The 19519-nt window shown below is 38.7% G+C and overlaps 1 protein-coding gene across 6 annotated transcripts in view; it reads left to right on the top strand.

The window, feature by feature from the left end:
- The window catches only part of Rp1 (RP1 axonemal microtubule associated), a 378321-nt gene that overhangs the window by 135694 nt on the left and 223108 nt on the right, over window positions 1–19519 (top strand). Inside the window, exon 7 of one of the 6 annotated variants that reach the window (XM_076563968.1) lies at window positions 17761–18382. The exons of the other annotated variants lie outside the window; for them this stretch is intronic. Coding sequence (XP_076420083.1) covers window positions 17761–17882 — 122 coding nt within the window. The 3' untranslated portion in view covers window positions 17883–18382. Of the gene's footprint in view, window positions 1–17760; window positions 18383–19519 lie in introns of those variants that run through there. 6 annotated transcript variants of the gene reach the window in all.

The following is a 19519-nucleotide window of genomic DNA, read 5'->3' as shown; positions in this document are numbered from 1 at the left end:
GTGTTTTTGATCTTAGCCATTCTGACAAGTGTAAGAATGTACCTCAGAGTTGTTTTGATTAGCATTTCCCTTATGACTAAGGATGTTGAGCAATTCCTTAAATGTCTTTCAACCATTTGAGATTCTTCTGTTGAGAATTCTCTGTTAAGCTCTGTAGCCCATTTTTAAATTGGATTGTTCAGTATTTTGATGTCTAGCTTTTTTAGTTCTTTATATATTTTGGAGATCAGCCCTCTGTCAGATGTGGGGTTGGTGAAGATCTTTTCCCATTCTGTAGGCTGTCGTTTTGTCTTATTGATGGTTTCCTTTGCTCTACAAAAGCTTCTCAGTTTCAGGAGGTCCCATTTATTAATTGTTTCTCTTAGTGTCTGTGCTACTGGTGTTATATTCAGGAAGTGGTCTCGTGTGCCAATTTGTTTCAGACTACTTCCTACTTTCTCTTCTATCAAGTTCAGTGTAACTGGACTCAGGTTGAAGTCTTTGATCCACTTGGACTTGAGTTTTGTGCATGATGACAGATATGGATCTATTTGTAATCTTCTGCATGTGAATATCCAGTTATGCCAGCACCATTTGTTGAAGATGCTTTCTTTTTTCCATTGTAAAGTTTTGGCTTCTTTGTTGAAAATCATATGTTCATAGGTTTGTGGATTAATGTCAGGGTCTTCAATTCAATTCCATTGGTCTACATGTCAGTTTTTATGCCAGTACCAAGCTGTTTTTAATTAATATAGCTCTGTAGTAGAGCTTGAGGTCGGGGATCACGATGCCTCCAGAGGTTGCTTTATAGTGACAGGATTCTTTTACTATCCTAGGTTTTTTGTTTTTCCATATAAAGTTAAGTATTGTTCTTTCCAAGTCTGTGAAGAATTGTGTTGGTATTTTGATGGGGGTTGCATTGAATCTGTATATTGCTTTTGGTAAGATTGCCATTTTTATTATGTTGATTGTACCTATCCATGAGCATGGGAGATCTTTCCATTTTCTGATATCTTCTTCAATTTCTTTTTTCAAAGACTTAAAGTTCTTATCATACAGTTCTTTCACTTGCTTAGTTAGAGTTACCCCAAGGTATTTTATATTATCTGTGGCTATTGTAAAGGCTATTGATGTTTCTCTAATTTCTTTCTCAGCCCCTTTTTCATTTGTATATAGGAGGGCTACTGATGTTTTTCAGTTAATCTTGTATCTTGCCACTTTACTGAAGGAGTTTATCAGCTGTAGGAGTTCCCTGGTAGAATTTTTTGGGTCACTTATGTATACTATCATATCATCTGTAAATAATGAAAGTTTGACTTCTTCCTTTCCAATTTGTATCCCCTTGATTTCCTTTTGTTGTTTTATTGCTCTAGCTAGAACTTCAAGTACTATATTAAATAAGTATGGGGAGAGCAGACAGCCTTGCTTTGTTCCTGATTTTAGTGGAATTGTTTTGAATTTCTCTCCATTTACATTGATGTTGGCTGTTGGCTTGCTGTAAATTGCCTTTATTATGTTTAGGTATATTCCTTGTATTCCTGATCTCTAAGACCCTTATCATGAAGGGGTATTGGATTTTGTCAAAGGCTTTTTCAGCATCCAATGAGATGATCATGTGTTTTTTTTTTCTTTCAGTTTGTTTATATGGTATATTACATTGACATATTTTTGTATGTTGAACCATCCTTGCATCCCTGGAATGAAGCCAACTTAATCATGGTGGATAATTGTTTTGATGTGTTCCTAGATTCTGTTAGCTAGTATTTTATTGAGTATTTTTGCATCAGTGTTCATGAGGGAGATTGGTCTGTAGTTCTCTTTCTTTGTTGCATCTTTGTGTGGTTTGGGTGTCAGGGTAACTGTAGCCTCATAAAAAGAATTTGATAATGTTCCTTCTGTTTCTATGGTGTGGAACAATTTGAAAAGTATTGGTATTAGCTCTTTTTTGAATATCTGGTAGAACTCTGCACTGAAACCATCTGGTCCTGGGCTTTTTTGGTTGGAAGACTTTTAATGACTGTTTCTATTTCCTTAGGGGTTATTGGTCTATTTAAATAGTTCATCTGGTCTTGATTTAACTTTGGTATGGGGTACCTATCCAGAAAACGGTACATTTCTTTAAGATTTTCCAATTCTGTGGAGTACAGATTTTTGAAGTATGACCTGACGATTCTCTGGATTTCCTCATTGTCTGTTGTTATGTCCCCCTTTTCATTTCTAATTTTGTTAATTTGGATGCTCTCTCGCTGCTTTTTGGTTAATTTGGATAAGGGCTTATCTATCTTGTTGATTTTCTCAAAGAATCAACTCTTTGTTTCTTTGATTCTTTGTATTGTTCTCTTTGTTTCTATTTTATTGATTTCAGCTCTCAGTTTTATTATTTACTGGCGCCTGTTTCTCCTTGGTGAGTTTGCTTCTTCTTGTTCTAGAGCTTTCAGTTGTGCTGTTAAGTCACTAGTGTGAGATTTCTCCAACTTCTTTATGTGGGCATTTAGAGCTATGACTTTTCCTCTTAGCACTGCTTTCATGGTGTCCCATAATTTTGGGAATGTTGTACTCGTTTTCATTGAATTCTAGGAAATCTTTAATTTCTTTCTTTCTTTCTCTCTCTCTCTTTCTTTCTTTCTTTCTTTCTTTCTTTCTTTCTTTCTTTCTTTCTTTCTTTCTTTCTTTCTTTCTTTCTTTCTTTCTTTCTTTCTCCTTCCTTCCTTCCTTCCTTCCTTCCTTCCTTCCTTCCTTCCTTCCTTTCTTTCTTTCTTTCTTTCTTTCTTTCTTTCTTTCTTTCTTTCTTTCTTTCTTTCTTTCTTTCTTTCTCTCTTTCTTCCTTGACCCATTGGTGATTTAATTGGGCATTATTCAGTTTCCATGAAATTGTATGCTTCTGTAATTTTTGTTGTTGTTGGAGTCTAACTGTAAGCCATGGTGGTCTGAAAAGACCCAGGAGGTTATTTCAGTTTTTTTCTATCTGTTGAGATTTGCTTTGTTAAATGTGGTTGATTTTGGAGAAGGTTCCATGGGGTGCTGAAAAAAAGGTATATTCTTTTGTGTTATGGTGGAATAGTCTGTAAATATCTACTAAGTCTATTTGAGTCATAATATCTGTTAGTTCCTTATTTCTCTGTTAAGTTTCTGTCTAGCAGACCTGTCTATTGGTGAGAGTGGGGTGTTGAAGTCTCCCACTACTAGTGTATGGGGTTTGATGTGTGATTTAAGCTTTAGTAATGTTTCTTTTACGAATGTTGGAGCCCTTGTATTTGGGGCATAAATATTCAGAATTGAGACTTCATCTTGTTAGATTTTCCCTGTGATAAATATGTAGTTTCCCAATCTCTTTCAATTGATTTCAGTTTGAAGTCTATTTTATTAGATATTAGGATAGCTACACTAGCTTGCTTCTTACATCCATTTGTTTGGAAAGTCTTTTCCCAGGCTTTTATTCTGAGGTGTTGTCTGTCTTTGAAGTTGAGGTGTGTTTCTTGTATGCAGCAAATTGATGGACCTTGTTTTCATATCCATTCTGTTAGCCTGTGTCTTTTTATAGGTGAATTGAGACCATTGATATTGATGGATATTAATGACTAGTTATTGTTAATTCCTGTTATTTTTTGGTGGTAGTATTGTATGTTTCCCTTCTTTGGTATTTGTTGGTATGGGACTATCTATTGCCTGTATTTTCATGGGTGTATCTAACTTCCTTAGGTTGGATTTTTCCTTCAAGTGCTTTCTGTAGGGTGGGATTTGTGGAGAGGTATTGTTTAAATCTGGTTTTATCATGGAATATTTTGTTTACTCTGTCTATGTTGATTGAGAGTTTTGCTGGGTATAATAGTCTGAGTTAGCATCCATGCTCTCTTTGTATCTGCATAACGTCTGTCCAGGACCTTCTGGCTTTCAAAGTCTCCATTGAGAAGTCAGTTGATATTCTTATGGGTCTGCTTTTATATGTTACTTGGCCTTTTTCCTTTGCAGCTCTTAATATTTTTTCTTTATTCTGTATGTTTAGTTGTTTGATTATTATGTGGAGAGGGGACGTTTTTTGGGGATCCAGTCTGTTTGGTGTTCTGTAGCCTTCTTGTATCTTTATAGGCATTTCTTTCTTTAGGTTAGGAAAGTGTTCTTCTATGATTTTGTTGAATATATTTTTTGTGCCTTTAAGTTGGTATTCTTCTCCTTCTTCTATCCCTATTATTCATAGGTTTGGTCTTTTCATGGTATCCCAAATTTCCTGGACATGTTGGGTCATGACTTTGTTGGCTTTAGTGTTTTCTTTGACTGATAAATCTATTTCTTCTACTGTATCTTCAACACCAGAGATCTGCTCTTCCATCTCTTGCATTCTGTTGGTTATACTTGCATCTGTAGTTCCTGTTCATTTACTCAGGTTTTCCACTTCCAGCATTACCTCAGTTTGTGTCGTCTTTATTGACTCCATTTTAGTTTTGAAATCTTGAACTGTTTCCCTCACTTGTTTAATTGCTTTTTCTTGGCTTTCAAGGAATTTACTGATTTCTGCCCATTTTTTTGTTTGATTTTTCCTCGATTTCTTTAAGGGAATTCTTCATTTCCTCTTTTAAGATCTCTAATATCTTCTTAAAGTCATTTTATGGTAGATATCTTCTGTTTCTTCTGTGTTGGGATGTTCAGGTCTTGCTGATGTAGGTTCTGATGGAGCCATATTGGTTTTTATGTTTTATGTATGTAATTTTGCACTGGTATCTGCCCATCTCTTTCTCTACTTGGTGCAAGTGGTGTCTGTGTCTGAGGGAGCCTCTCGTGGTCTGATTGATACTCTTGATCGAGTGGGACCTCTTGGTCTAGCTGATGCTGATGAATTTTTTTTTGTCTCTGGGATCAGCTCTTAGTCCAACTGGTACTAGTGGGCTCTTTCTCAGGGAGTAGCTGCAGTCTTACCATGTGGTAGATGGTGGTAGTCTGACCTGTGTGCAGGATGTCTGCCTGTTAACTGTCCTCTTAGTCCAGTTGGGTGCTGGCAGGCTCTATCTCAGGGAACAGTTGCAGTCTCGGAGGGTGGGTGGGATTTGGGGGAGGTGGGGCTTGGTTTACAGGGTCTGATGGGGGATGGGAGTAGTCTGACCTGTGTACAGGAGGTCTGTCTGCCAACTGGCCTGAAACTGGAACTGCAATGTGTGGGGGTGTAGGGGCGCAGGGTTATGCCCTTGGGCCCAAAGCCTAGGGGCTGGGGTATTCGGGTATGAGGATAAAGACTCACCTCTTAGTCCAATCAGGTGCTGGCAGGGTCTGTGTCAGGGAACAGTTGCAGTCTTGAAGGATGGGTGGGATTTGGGGTTAATGTAATTTTTTGAGACAGGGTCATGTATCTTGCAATATAATTTGTAATCAGTTACTATTATATGTCCAATATCTCTCTTTTTTGTGGTTGATTTGGCTATTTGAGGTCTTTTGTATTTCTTTTTCTTTCTTTTGGTTTTATCAAGACAGGATTTCTCTGTGTAATCTCAGCTTTCCTGGAACTCACTCTGTAGACCAGACTGGACTCAAACCCAGAAATTCACCTGCCTCTGCCTCCAGAGTGCTGGGATTAATGGTGTGAGCCACCACCAACTGGCTTGAGGCTATAAGGTGATTTATTTTTTAATTTTTTTTGTGAATAATGTTTTTGTGAGACTTTTTCCTGGGAGAATGTACACAAACTAATCACTCCAGATATGGCACTAATGGCAAACAAAAGAAACAATTCTACCCAAATATAGCTTGGTGAATAATGAGTTTATTGATGATACCTATGAGAACATGGATGACCCAAAAGCAGCTGCATCACTGTAAAAAGACCATAAAGCATGGGTAATGACTCATGAAACCTGCATTATTGGCATTTTCTTTACAACTCATACACTGTGTCATATTTTATTATTCTGTGGCAATAATTGCAGCTTGCATTTTGCCACAAGTCTTATACATTTCTTGAGCTTTCTGAGTCTTGTGAGTCTCTCTTCTGTCTATAAACTGAATTGCAAGAAATAGTTACACAACACTCAACCACTTCCTGTGGCTCTTAAAATTTTTTACCTCTTCTTCTGCAATGTTCTATGAATCTTGGAGTGAGTAATATAGATGTTTTATTATTCTGAGTATTGGAGAAAAAGGGGGTGGAAGAGAGTTAACCAAAGCTAGTGATTTATAAAGTTTAATATAACATGAGCATTCTATGCCTTAGTAGTTATTTGTTCTCATCACTTAAACTGGTTATTCATCTCCAGATTAACCACAGCTGACTGCAACAAAGAAAGTTTACTCCACAGTGGGGGATACAATAATCTGTAAGTGTTAACACAAAAGTGGGCAAAACAATTTAATTGGCAAATCACATTGGTTAGACAAACTAACAACTGTGGCCTCCCTAGCCACAGGGTTTTGCCCTAATTTACAGTATCAGATATAAGTTCCCTCCAGTATTACAGGCCTTAAGTCTATTAAGAAGGTTATTGGTTGCATTTATAACAAGTGTACCACTATTGCACCAATAGGCACAGTAATATAGCATACAGTATATATTACTGAGAGTGATTGTCAGTAACAATTCTACCCCAAAGTCTGCATGGTGTACTATGGTACTTATAGATGCTAGCTATCAAGTAGAGAGCTTCAAATTCAGTCCTAGGTTGTTTTCTTTTTCCTTAAAAAAAATTATTTTTGGTCAGCTTACTATTAGATTTTTTAAAATTTTTATTAATTTTTGAGATTGTGATTTAATTACAACATTTCTTCCCCCCCATTTCCTTCTTTCAAACCTTCCCATAAACACCTTCTTGCTTCCCTTCAAATTAATAGCTCTGTTTATTCAATTGTTATTGCATGTTTATATGTATATGTATTTGGTTGACCATCCCCCTATTTTTCTTCCCTGTTTTCTCTATCACCAAAACTATACATTCTCTTCTTCAATTAATTTTTATCACATACTTCTGTCATTAAACTAACAACAGTGATAATAACTGTATTGCTTGTGGTGTGCACCTAGCTAGCAACTTGTAGGCAGTGAGACCTTGCTGAATACCCATTCAGCTCCTGGGAGTAGCTTTTAAAAATCATACTGAGAATCTTTGTTCCAGCTCTTCAAGTGCTATTTTTACTGTTCTTGAAGATGCTTTTGCAAATCTACAAGATTCCCAAAAGATTAGTACTTGGTACAACACTCCTGTCTAGCACTTCATAATACACAGTAATTCTCCTTAAGCCATCCATCTTCCTCTTTGTGGAGCACTTCTATAGGGCTACAATACACCTCTCCATCTCTGACAGCCTTGGTGGGCCACATTATCTTGCTTTGCCTCACTAGGAGCCAAGATGGGATAGAGCTGTGTTCTTGCCCCTTGTATCTGCAACTTGCTCTGGGTTTGTAGCTGGAGTTTTTCTGGCTGGTCCACAGCCAGGACAAATCTCTCTCACCAGCCAGTCCTGCAGCCACTCAAACCCAACCAAGCAAACACACAGACTTACATTACTTATAAACTGTATGGCCATGGCAGGCTTTTTGTTATCTAGTTTTTAAAGCTTAAATTAACCCATTTCTATTAATCTATAAGTTGCCTCGTGGCTTACCGGTACCTTACATCTCACTTGTCATGGTGGTAGCTGGCAGTGTCTCTCTGCCTCAGCCTTCTATTTCCCAGAATTCTCTTCTCTGCTTGTCCTGCCTATACTTCCTGCCTGGCTACTGGCCAATCAGCATTTTATTTATACAGATCAATATCCACAGCATGGGTTTTGATCTTTCTTTGACCTGATATACTCCTTGTTATGGCACCATCCTTTTTTTTTGGAATAGAAATGTTTGTTCTGTGCCAGTGTGTAATGAAAGTATATTTTTATTTCATAAGTGATCATAGTTAATGATTTATATTGTCTAAGGAGATAATCTATACTTACACACTCAAGAAAATTGGGAATTTTTATGACTTTGGGGTCTTTTACCAATGAACTAAATGTATTTTGCATTATGAGATAAAAATAAGACTTAAGAGCCAGGACTGGAACTTATTTGGAAATTAAGTTGACAAGAAAATCTTGGTTGTCAATTTAACATTTGGGCATGAGGAAATTGTTTAAACATGTCTACAAGGGAATTTTCAAGGAGGTTTCACTGAAGTGGGATGACCCACCATAAATGTGCCAGTACTATTTCATCATTCAGGATCTTAGACTGAATAGAAAGGAGAAAGCTAGCAGAGCAATTACATTCATCTGCCTGTGTTTCCTGACTTCTGGCTTATACTCTTGCTGCCATGACTTCTCCATCCTTGTAAACTTTACCCTCAAAGTATACAGTGGTTTGAACAGGAATGGCCCCCATACGCTCATATATTTGAATGCTGGGTCACTAGGGATTGATGCTACATGACAGGGATTAGGAGTAGTGGCCTTATTAAAGTAGTTGTGGTCTTGTTGAAGGAAGTGTGTCCCTGAGGGTGTTATTTGGGATTCAAATGCTCAAGCCAGGCCAAGCATCTCTTTCTGCCTGCTGCTTGTACATACAGATGTAGAATGCTTAGCTCTCAGCTCCTTCTCCAGCACCTGTTTGCCTGTGTGTTGCCATGCTCCCTACTATGATGATAATAGACTAAAATTCTGAAAATGTAAACACACACCAATTAAATGCTTTCTCAGAGTTGCCATGGTCATGCTGTCTCTCCACAACAACAGAACACTGACTAAGACAGAAGTTGGTACTAGGGAGCAGAGACTTTCTGTGACAGGCCTGACCATGCTGTGTGGGGGCAGAATGTGAACTTTGGGATTTTTGGATTAGGAAAGTAAGTGGGACTTACTGGGCCATACTAGTAGAAGTGTGGAAGACAGTGGTTCTGAGAGTGATGTAGATTATGGTGGCCTAGTTCAAGAGGTTTCAGAAGAGAAGAATTTTTAAAGTGGTTTAGATATCATTTTTGTGATATTTTGGTGAATAATCTTGCTTCTTTTTGTTCTTGTCTGAAAAGTCTGCCTGAGGCTATCTTGAATGTTTTGGATTAATGGTGTTGGCAGAAGAGATTTCAAAACAGCTTAGTATTGACTGTGTCACATGGTTATTATTGACCAGTCTTATGCAGATCTATAATAACAAGAAGAAAGCTAAGCAAGGAAAAATATAGTCTGAGAAGGAAAGAGGAAAGTGTAATGGAGCTAAGTCCTGTGCTGAAGGAAACAGATTAAAGAAAAGCCTGATGGTGAATGGAATAAAGGGGGTGACTTCACCCATTTAAACTTCTAACTTACAAAAAGGAATTAAAAAAAAGTTTAAACAGTAAAAGAAACCATCAAAACCAGAAAGATGACGGAAATATAATTAAAAGAGGGGGCTTTGTTCCAGCTCCATCAATCAGCAGAACTTGGCAACTTCAGCCACATGGTTCTAGCTTTAAAGTTAAGGATATAAGAAAGGGGGGTATTCGAATCTCCCTCCATGACTAGGAAAGCCACTGAGGCCAGGCATGTGTCAGGGTTGTCCCTGTATGGAGGCCTAGATAGGCCATTGTGTGAAGCTGTGAAGGTGAAGCCTGGATTGCTTTGGAGACCCCAAGATGCTGGAGATGCCAGAGCTGTGGGATACCTGCTGAGGAAAGCTGCAAATCAAGTGTGGAACCAGCCCAGGAGAGAGAAGTATGTTACAGTCAACAAAGCTTAAAGGAACAGAGATTTGAAGAGTCCTTTGACATCACACATAAGGAGGCAGAGTGTGAATTAGCCATGCTGGTTTTAGATCTTGCTTTGGTTCAATATTTCTTCACCAGGCTCCCTTTTGGAATTCCTCTCTTGAAATTCATGACTTCTGTCTTTGTATGTTGGAAGTATGTGATCTGCTTTTTCATTTTAACTTTACAGGGGATTATAGTTAAGAGTTTGCCAAGAGTCTCCAAAGAGACTTTGCACTTTGGACTTTTAAATAGTTGAGACTGTTGTAAACTATGGGTACTTTTGAAGTTGGACTGAATGCATTCTTTGCATTACGATGTGTCTGTAAGCCTAGGGGGGCTAGGGAATGCAATATGGTGGTTTAAATAGGAATGGTCTCCGTAGGTTTATATATTTGAATGCTTGGTTATTAGGGAGTGACACTGCACAACAGGAATTAGGAAGTATGGCCGTGTTAGAGGAGGTGTGGCGTTGTTGGAGGAGGTGTGTGAGTGGGGGTGGACTTCGGAGTTTCAAATGCTTAAGCCAGGCCAAGTGTCTCTCTCTGACTGCTGCCTGTGGATTCAGATGTAAAACTCTCAGCTCCTTCTCTAGTATCATGTCTGGCAGCTTGCTGCCATGTTTCTCACAGTGATGATAGTGGACTAAACCTCTGAAACGGTAAGCCAGCCCCAGTTAAAAGTTTCCTTTAGAGAGCTATTGTGGTCATGGTGTCTCTTCATAATGATAGAACACTCACTAAGACAAAGTGTAAACAAAATAAACTCCTTTATTACACATTTAAATTTTATTTGTTGTGTGTGCATATATGTACAGGTATGTGTGTGCAACAGTATGAGTGTGTGTGTGTGTGTGTGTGTGTGTGTGTGTGTGTGTGTGTGTGTGTAGGTCAGAAGGAAGCTTTCAGGTGTCAGTTCTCTTCATTTATCATGTGGGACCTGGGGATCAGACTCAGATTGTCATGCTTGGCTAAGCAATCTCACTGGCCCATAAACCCAACTCCCCCTTATAGCTTTGTTTATCAAGTACTTGTCACAATGGTGATTAAAAAAACAAACAAACAAACATAGCTATTGAGAAGAATTTTCTTCAGCAAATATAGAATGGGATATTCTGATTTATTTTTTCCATCTGTATATGTATCTATTAATGAGAGTAGGACATTGAAGGCAAGCCTTGTTGGTGTAGCTTTGCCTCCTTTTTCATTAGTGTTTGTTTTATGAAATCGGGACACTGTTTTCTATATATTAGAGTCACCGTGTCGTCTCAGTGATCTCCTGCTTTAATTCAGTGTCCTTTCTCATCACCTCTGACTGGTTTCAGTGTGAAGCTCCCTATCTACATGTGAGACTAGCTGCTGCTTCTAGTTTTGAGTTTCTACTTATTTGTATATCTTTTTTCCATCTTCTTAAAATAATATCTTTATGAATTCTATGAGAATTTCATATAATATATTTTGATAATATTCACTCTTTCCTCCTCTCTTAACTACTCTCAGATCTCTCTACCTTCCTACCCCCTCTCAACTTCTTGTCCTTTCTTTTATCTTTTTTTGTAGTAGCCTATGTACTCATAGGTATGGGACCATCCACTAGAGCATAATTGACTAGCCAGGGGCTGCATTCTTAAGGAAAACTGACTCTCCATCCCCCAGAAACCATCAACTATAAATAACTTCTGGTAGGGGTGGGGCTTATGAGCCCTTGATACCCTCTATGCTTTACTGTTAATCTTGAGTAGGTCCAGTGTATGCACCTGCAGGTACTGTGAGTTCATGAAGACAGCAGTCTCCTCATGCCTCGAAGTCACTGTTTGGCTCTAGGTTCCCTAATAAAGGTTTACAGGACAGCGAGACCAAAGAGCCACACTGAGACCGAGAATGAAGCTTTAGTGGCATACACACTGCTGAGCTGTCTCTGAGAAAAAAGAGAAGAGCCCCACCAAAATAAAGTTTGAGTTTTTATAGGATGGTTTAGGTTTGGTGGGAGAGCATTAAAGGAGAAGGAAACTGCTTCAAACAAAGAAACTGTCTTAAATAGAAATTTTTATGAAGGGACCTTTGGTCATAACAGGATGCTGTGGAAGTTAAGATAACAGGATGCTGTTGAAATTAAGATAACAGGATACTGTTGTCTTGGGTCAGACTTCTGAGGCATGCAGAATGTGCAGTTTTTTCCCCTGGAAGGAGCTGATTCCCTCTTGGCCAGGGATTTGGGCCAGCCTGTCATACCAGCCTTTTATTGATTATAGGGAGTGTTGCTAGTCTCCTCTATCTTCTGTCTGCTGGACAGAGACTTATCCAAGTCATAGTGTGGCCTGTGCTTCAGCAGAGGATAGGGAAGAAGATGAACAGGTTAGGAGGAGTTAGTTATAACTAGTGGGTGATTTGGTTATCTGGTTTTGAACACATTGCAGAGACATAAGGTGAGGAGAAGGAGGATCCTAATGAGAGGTACTGCCATCATTAGTGAGTTTTAGAGAAGAACACAGAGAAGCAGTTGGGTGATTTGAGGAGTCCCAAAGAGGAGTTAAGGGTATCCTTCTAGGATGTTTCTTCAAGGATGATCTAAGAGGAATTCATTGAAAATGGTTTCTAGCAGCTGCTATCTCCCCCCACCTCCAAATGCTTCAGTTAGGGGATCAACTGATGGTCAGCCTGTAAGAGATCTGAAGAGATCTAAAAATTGTTATGTTTACCACTCAGTAAGAATTATAAAGAGCCACAATCCCTTTTATAGACACTATCCACTGGGGATCCCAGGGTTTATGATGGTGAAAGCGACATATTCTTTGTTTTTAGTTATGTGGGAAGGTTGTATTCTCCTCCCTCCACTTATGGTCCTTTGGTACTGGCACCTCCAGGAAGGATCTTGCTTCAGTTGTCAATATGTGATTAACAATGCTTGTATTTTTTTTGTGTGTGAGATAGAGGTATTTTGTTAGTTTCTGTGTCTTTTTTTGTGAGATTGGATACCATCTGTCATAATCAGTTGGTTCATAGCAAGAGAAAGTTGGGGTGATTGAGTTAGAACAACCAGAGAGAGGACATAAAGTAGAGGTGAGGACTTTACCCTCATTGTTGCTGTTTTCTGTGACAAAAGCATCAAAATGCCAAGCACATGGAGGAATAGAGCATACTGATGTGTGAGATGTGGAGAAGTTGGGAAACGATAATAACAGCCGTAAAGTAAGCATTGTTGTATTGGGAGAGGTGTGAGGGCACAGGAGATGTTAAGCTGAAGAGGACCCGTGGGAGCAGTAGCATACTTATTTTCAAGCCAGGTAGAGTTTGCTTGTGCTGGCTTGGCTCATTTGAGCTGAAAGGTAAACCCTGTTGATGTAGACTCTAGGAGAAGAATATTACCTGGCAAGAAGGCGTGTCTATACATGAGCTCAAACGGGCTCTGAAAATAAAGAGCAGGTGTGTGTGTGTGTGTGTGTGTGTGTGTGTGTGTGTGTGTGTGTGCGTGTGTGTTATCCTGATTAGAACAAGATAAAAGTATTGGACTCAGGGTGAATGTAGCTCTTGTGTTAGTTTGTGGTTTACTGATGGCATTAGCTTATTCTACCTTTTCTGAAGATTTGGGACAATAAAGGTAAAGAAGTCCTAAGAGTCAAGGTGGATCAGGATAGAAAATAAAGAATCATTTAAAGCTAGGACCGAGAAATGAGTGGTACATGAGAGGATATGAGGCAGAATAATGTATGGATTGGGAAAAACAAGGCCAATAGGGAGAATTTCCGTTTTAATGAGGTGGATTCCTGGACCAAGTGGTAAGAATCATCTGGCTCAACTACTGGAAGGATAGGGGTATTACAAGAAGAGTGAGTCCATGAGAGATGGTGCATGTTAGTTCTAGTCAATGTTTAAGGGGGATGGGTACTGAGAACAGCAAGGAAAAGGCTGAGGTATATGTGAATGTGTTGGGAAGTGAGCACAGGGGTAGAGATGTCCCATGCTATAAGGCTTGTAAAGAAGGATTGAGAGGTATGGGTTTTGGTTTCGAGGAAATGTTGGAGAGGACAAAGAGATTATTTAGCTACAAGGGGGAGGCAGGAGATGGAGAGATTGCATTAGGTCTTCTTCTAATGAAGGGCAGGGTGTGCAGGTAGATATCACTACAAAGGAAGGGGAGAAATGAAAGTCATTGATAATGTTCAACAGGGGAACTATTGCATTGGGGATCAACAGACAACCCCACTGTAGAGACCTGTGAAGGCGAAGTTTTGCTAGAGTAGCATGGCAGGACTGACCATAAGGCCTCCATCTCTGAGACAAATGAGATTGTCTTACTTGCCACCAAGACTATGACCTTGGGCGCCTCCATTGTGATCAGAAGTATGTCATTAGGGTCAAGGGCCAGAGGCACTAGAGCATCATCAGTCTTTAGTTGCCACACCCAGAAGATCAACCAAAGTGTCATGTGAGGGATTTTGGGAAGATGGTGGCTTGCCTTATCTTAGCAGGAATGGACAGACAACCGTCCAGTGTCCCTCATGTCTGCATTGTGAATATGGCTTTGGTAGTGGTTGAGGTGACAGGCAGGCTTTGGCTTTGGCTCTGTGTCTTGTGTTTCCTCATCAGAAACTGGTGGCACTCATTGTAACCCCACCATCTTGGAAGGAGCCTGCAGGGCTACAGCCAAGAGCTGGTAATTATGTTTGTCTCAAGCCATTCATTGGTTAGTTCCTGTTCCTCTTGACTATTAAAGACCTTAAATGCCATGTCTCCCTGAGTGGTTTGATGGCCTGTTTCTAACATTTTAAGCTTTTTAGGGATGTCAGGGGTGGCCTGCAAGAGGAAATGAGTTTTGAGAACCAAGATGCTCTCTTAAGAGTTGGAGTCTAGATGATTATACTGGATTAGGGCTTTGGGTAGCCACCCCATGAATTCAGCTGAGTTTTCATCAGCCTATTGAGTTATGGTTTACAGTCTGTCAAAATTAACCACTTTATGAAAGGCTTTCTGAAAACTTTTGAGGGTGCAAATTATCATCCCAGCTGCCTGCCCAGGAAGAATTTGGGCTGCCTTCATGTGGATAGGAATCTGATAATTCCAGTTAGGATCTACTCTAGGGACCATAACAGTCTCAGGTTGGAACTATTGATATGTGAGATAGCCTTCACCCATGGGAACCTGAGTGGCAACTGAAATACATTCCCATTTATCAGTAGTAATGATAGAGGCCATAGCCAAATAGAGATCATGGAAAGTCAGTCATAGGACTAGGTGAGAAAGTGAGACTCTTAAGGAAGAGCTGGTTGGGAAGGAACCCAGGCAGTTTTCAATCTGAGACAAGCTGGGGAATTTAGATTTTGGTGGCAGAGGGGAACTTGATGAAACCCACAGTGGGTAGAAACCAAGGTAAAACAGAGATCAAATCCAAAGTGCCTGGAAAATATGGGGTAGTCCTGGATTCTTATAGTTTCTGGTTTAAGAAACTGCAGGGTCACTAGAAGGTTCTCTGAGCTTCCAGTTAATTGAGGGATAGGCCAGAGAGAATTCCAAGAATTCTCAACCAAACTTTCTCACAGCCAGTGGAAAGTCTCCAGCACCTTTGACCCAGTTGATCTTAAAACAGAGAGAAGTTCCATTGAATTTCTAGACTTAACTAGGGTACTCTGAGGTAAGTCCACAATTCCCATAGTAATGGAAATGTTAGTCACTTAGGTAGAAGGAACTTCAAAATATTTATCTGCTTTTCCAGTGTGCTTTTACATGTACCTGAAAAAGTATTGGTTATTATGAAACTATTTTCTTTTAGTGGGTAGGTGTTCTGAAGAAAACCATGAATAATGTGCATTCATAGTTTACATGAAATAAATTTCCAATTTTTAGTTTTAATTGTGGTAACACATGAGCATTAACTTTGCAATCATAACTATTCTTAAGCATAAAGTTTAACAACATTAATTCTGTGCATGTTGTTGTGCATCAGTTATCTAGGACCCTGAAAGTGAATCTCTGTACATATGTGAGAGCAATTCTTCCATCACTCACCCAAGCCCTTGGAACTACTGTCACTTCCTATTCTTTTAATTATTTTAGATAAATCATTATAATATTTCCCATTTTGTGATAGGTTTCTTTCTTTCTTTTTTTGTTTTGGTTTTAGGGTTTTGTTTTGTTTTGTTTGTTTTTGAGACAGGGTTTCTCTGTGTAACAGCCTTGGCTGTCCTGGTACTCACTTTGTAGACCAAGCTGGCCTCAAAATTACAGAGATTCATTTATTTCTGCCTCCTATGTGCTGGAATTAAAAGTGTACACCAGCACACCCAGCAGGATTATTTCTTTTAATGTATGGAAAACACAACAGATATTCATAAAATAAGATGATATTACCATAAGACCCTGTAGTCTCACAAAAAATACCAAGCAAAATCTTAAAGAGATATTGAAACCTGAGCATACATTTTCATTGCCACATTACAGACAGTAGCTAATACATTCAGAAAATGCAGTGTCCACTGGCAGGTAAATAGAATTGTGATATATAACTAATTAAAGTAGCATGAAATACAAAAAGGAATTCAACCCTGCTATATTTGATGAACACTTGTAGTCTTTGTGTGACTGCAGGATCATGTGGGAGTATTATTTCATCATTTGGAGGAACGTTTCTAGTGTTTTATATGATAGTTTTAAAATATCATATTTCTTTTTTTTTTTTGAGACAGGGTTTCTCTGTGTAGCTTTGCGCCTTTCCTGGAGCTCACTTGGTAGCCCAGGCTGGCCTCGAACTCACAGAGATCCGCCTGGCTCTGCCTCCCGAGTGCTGGGATTAAAGGTGTGTGCCACCACGCCCGGCAAAATATCATATTTCAACAAGAGTGCACAAGTGTTGAAATTACTGCAAAGTGGGAAGTCTAGGATCAAGTCAGGTTTATTAACAGGTGAAATCAATACAGTACACTCACAATGCAGAATAAAACTCTGATGCCACCATTGATTTCTGCTGTTCCTCTTGGTCCCAATGGGTGATGGAAAAGGTCTGGGGAAGGTCACTGAGGCATGGCTTCAGCAAGCCCTCCATAGTCCAAGAGAGTGTGTAGGACCTTGTGCCTTGGCTTTTTTGTCAGGTCACATCTTTCCACAGAAGATCATGCTCACTGGGCCAAGCTGCCCTTTATAACTGGCTAGCAGGCCAATGTCAGTAATTCCCACAACATTTCTCCCTTTTTGTCTAATTAAGAAGGAAGTTTCTACTCCTAACATTAAAAAAAAACTATATACAAATAAAACTATTATCAAGTATTGTCTAGAAAAGAGGAAAGGCAATAACACTAACAAAAGTGAAACTACATATAACAGAACAATTACCAAGTAATAAATACATCCTAGATGTCCAGACCATAGGTAATTGTGAATTTTATAGAGATTACTCCAATAGTTGTCCTTTCTTGAAGAATCTAAAATTTGTACCTAATATGTCCTTAGCTAAGTTCAGGAGGATTGTAACAGTAACTATCTAGTCTTCAATTCCATCAAAGACCTGAGAAAGACATTATTATTACCTGAGTAAGCAGTAAGTGCAAGCAAGTAACTTCCAAAAAAACATAAGAAATGACAGAAACAGATGGCTGCCTGGACAATCACCCAAGGTTTCTCTGCAATTTTGGGACAACCAACTTTGGCTTACAGGCCTAGAATATCTGACAGACCTTTTTCAGAAGCAGGAAAATTTGAAGGACTGTCCTGGGCCTGTCTTGGCAAGGTTTGGCAGTTGCTTTTCTTTGTGTCCTGCTTGTCCAGGTTGGACAGCATACTTACTGTCAGCAGTTTAAACAAGAGCAGTTTCTTGGCCAATAGACCAGTTTCGCCAAGAAGAAAACAAACTCCACATGGAGTATCTTTGGTGCCCATCATCTTCTTGGGAGTACATTGGTACTGCCAGAAGCAAACATGTCTCTAGACTTCTCTGGATTTTAGTATGTGTCTCTTGTAGCATGACTAACTCAGTTGGTATAGCATGGGACTCTTAATCCCAGGGTCGTGGGTTTGTGCCCCATGTTGGGTGCCAGATTTTGGGGGATTTATTAAGAGAACTCCATGTAGGTAAAAGGGAGATTTATTTTGGGGTAACTTACAGCAAGTGAAGGAATTGGTTACAGGATCTGGGAGAGGTGAAGTGCAGTCCAGTGGTGTTCTCTGGAGAACTCTGCTCAGTCTACCTTCCAGCATCCAGGATCACCAGGAACCAAGAACGCTGGCACATCTGGATCTCAGGTCTTAAGGGCTCCTGTCTCGGCCCTGCTTCAGGGGCAGGTCATAGGTAGGTGTGACAGTTACCAGAAGCCTCACTGGGGGTAGTGCTTCCAGGTCAAAACTGGAACAGCTACCCACTACAAATGTCTCATATCAAAAGAATTTTAAGTTATTAAAATGTTTTAAATGCCACATTCTGTAGGTCTTTGAAGTGTTTGAAGATCATCTATCTAATTGGAACATATCTCTGCATGCCTAGAAAATCTAACTAACATGACTATAAGTTTGACAAACATGGGTGACTATTAACCTGTAAAGACATTTTATCCTGTAAATAATAACCTATATAACTTAAGGACTAAATCTTCATTTATATAAATACACAATCTGTAGAGGTAAAATCTTATGTAAAAATAGAAACATATATACAATATAAGAACAAGAATCTCAAAATTGTGAAAATATACAAAAGTATCTTAGCAAGAGGTAGAAATTCATAATGCAATATGACAAAAATAACCTTAATTTATATCAGTATACAAATTATCCTAAACAGAAGTAAAAACATATATACAGTATAACAAAAATAATTTTATTTTTGTATCAATATACAAAAATATCTTAAACAGAAGTAGGAATAAATATACATTATAACAAAAATAATTTTGAATTTGTATCAATATACAAAAATATCTTAGAAATAGGATCAAATATATGGTATAACAAAAATAACTTTGAATTTGTGTCAATATACAAGAATCGTTACCATTATAAATTATTTAAAATTGATAGTATACCTTTTAATCCTATCATATCTACCCCCCCTTTTTCTATTCCAAACGAGATATCTGAGTTTAATCTCTATTGTTCTGCCCCCAACCATATAACAACTTATTACCAACTCCATACAGATGACAATTATTCATAACCCTGAGAAAAACCAAAAACCACTCATCCCACCTATTGGGAAAATGGGTATTCTGTGCTTCGAATTACTTCCTGATCTTTGGAGGGGGACATCAGTATCTCTATGGGACCCTGTAAAAACTAAAACAATGGATGAATCTTAAGAAGACTAGCTGCAACATTTGTAGCCAGTCTCTGAGTAATGGGTAAAGCTTATCTGAAGTTCTGGCTGGAGTGCTATAAGATGGTGGACCATCTTAGCTATCCACCTTGGAATTGTCCTGAGCAGTTAGTAGCCCAAAACCAATCTTTGGGTGGTGTTTATCAGCTCAATGGCATTATTATCATCTAGGTAGTAGCATTGTTGTGGGTCCCCATCATCTTTTTGGAGACTTCAGAGATCACTGTTAGGAAAATTTATTGTTCACTGTGGAAAACTTAAATATTATTAACATGAAAATGGAAAGTTTAAATTTTAAGATAGTATTATACCTAAAGAAAAATTCAAAATAGTTAAAATAAGTATGAGGGGAAAGAAATTTGTGACAATAGTCCCTAGATTTTTTTATTTTCTTCTGTCCCATACCAGGTAGTTCCTCTGATATTAGACAGAGACTAAATTTATCTTTTAACAACATGCTTGTGTTTAAAGAATGAGAGAGCCACACTCCAACTCCACAGCCAGCTTTAGTGTTTAATCGAATCAGGACTACAAGTATTTTCAGAAGTAAAGACATTTTACCCCATAAATATACCATT

The sequence above is a fragment of the Peromyscus maniculatus genome, chromosome 2 (genome assembly GCF_049852395.1).
Source record: "Peromyscus maniculatus bairdii isolate BWxNUB_F1_BW_parent chromosome 2, HU_Pman_BW_mat_3.1, whole genome shotgun sequence".
Taxonomy (NCBI): domain Eukaryota; kingdom Metazoa; phylum Chordata; class Mammalia; order Rodentia; family Cricetidae; genus Peromyscus; species Peromyscus maniculatus.
Note: the sequence above shows the minus strand (reverse complement) of the source record. Positions and strands in the feature narration are given on the sequence as shown.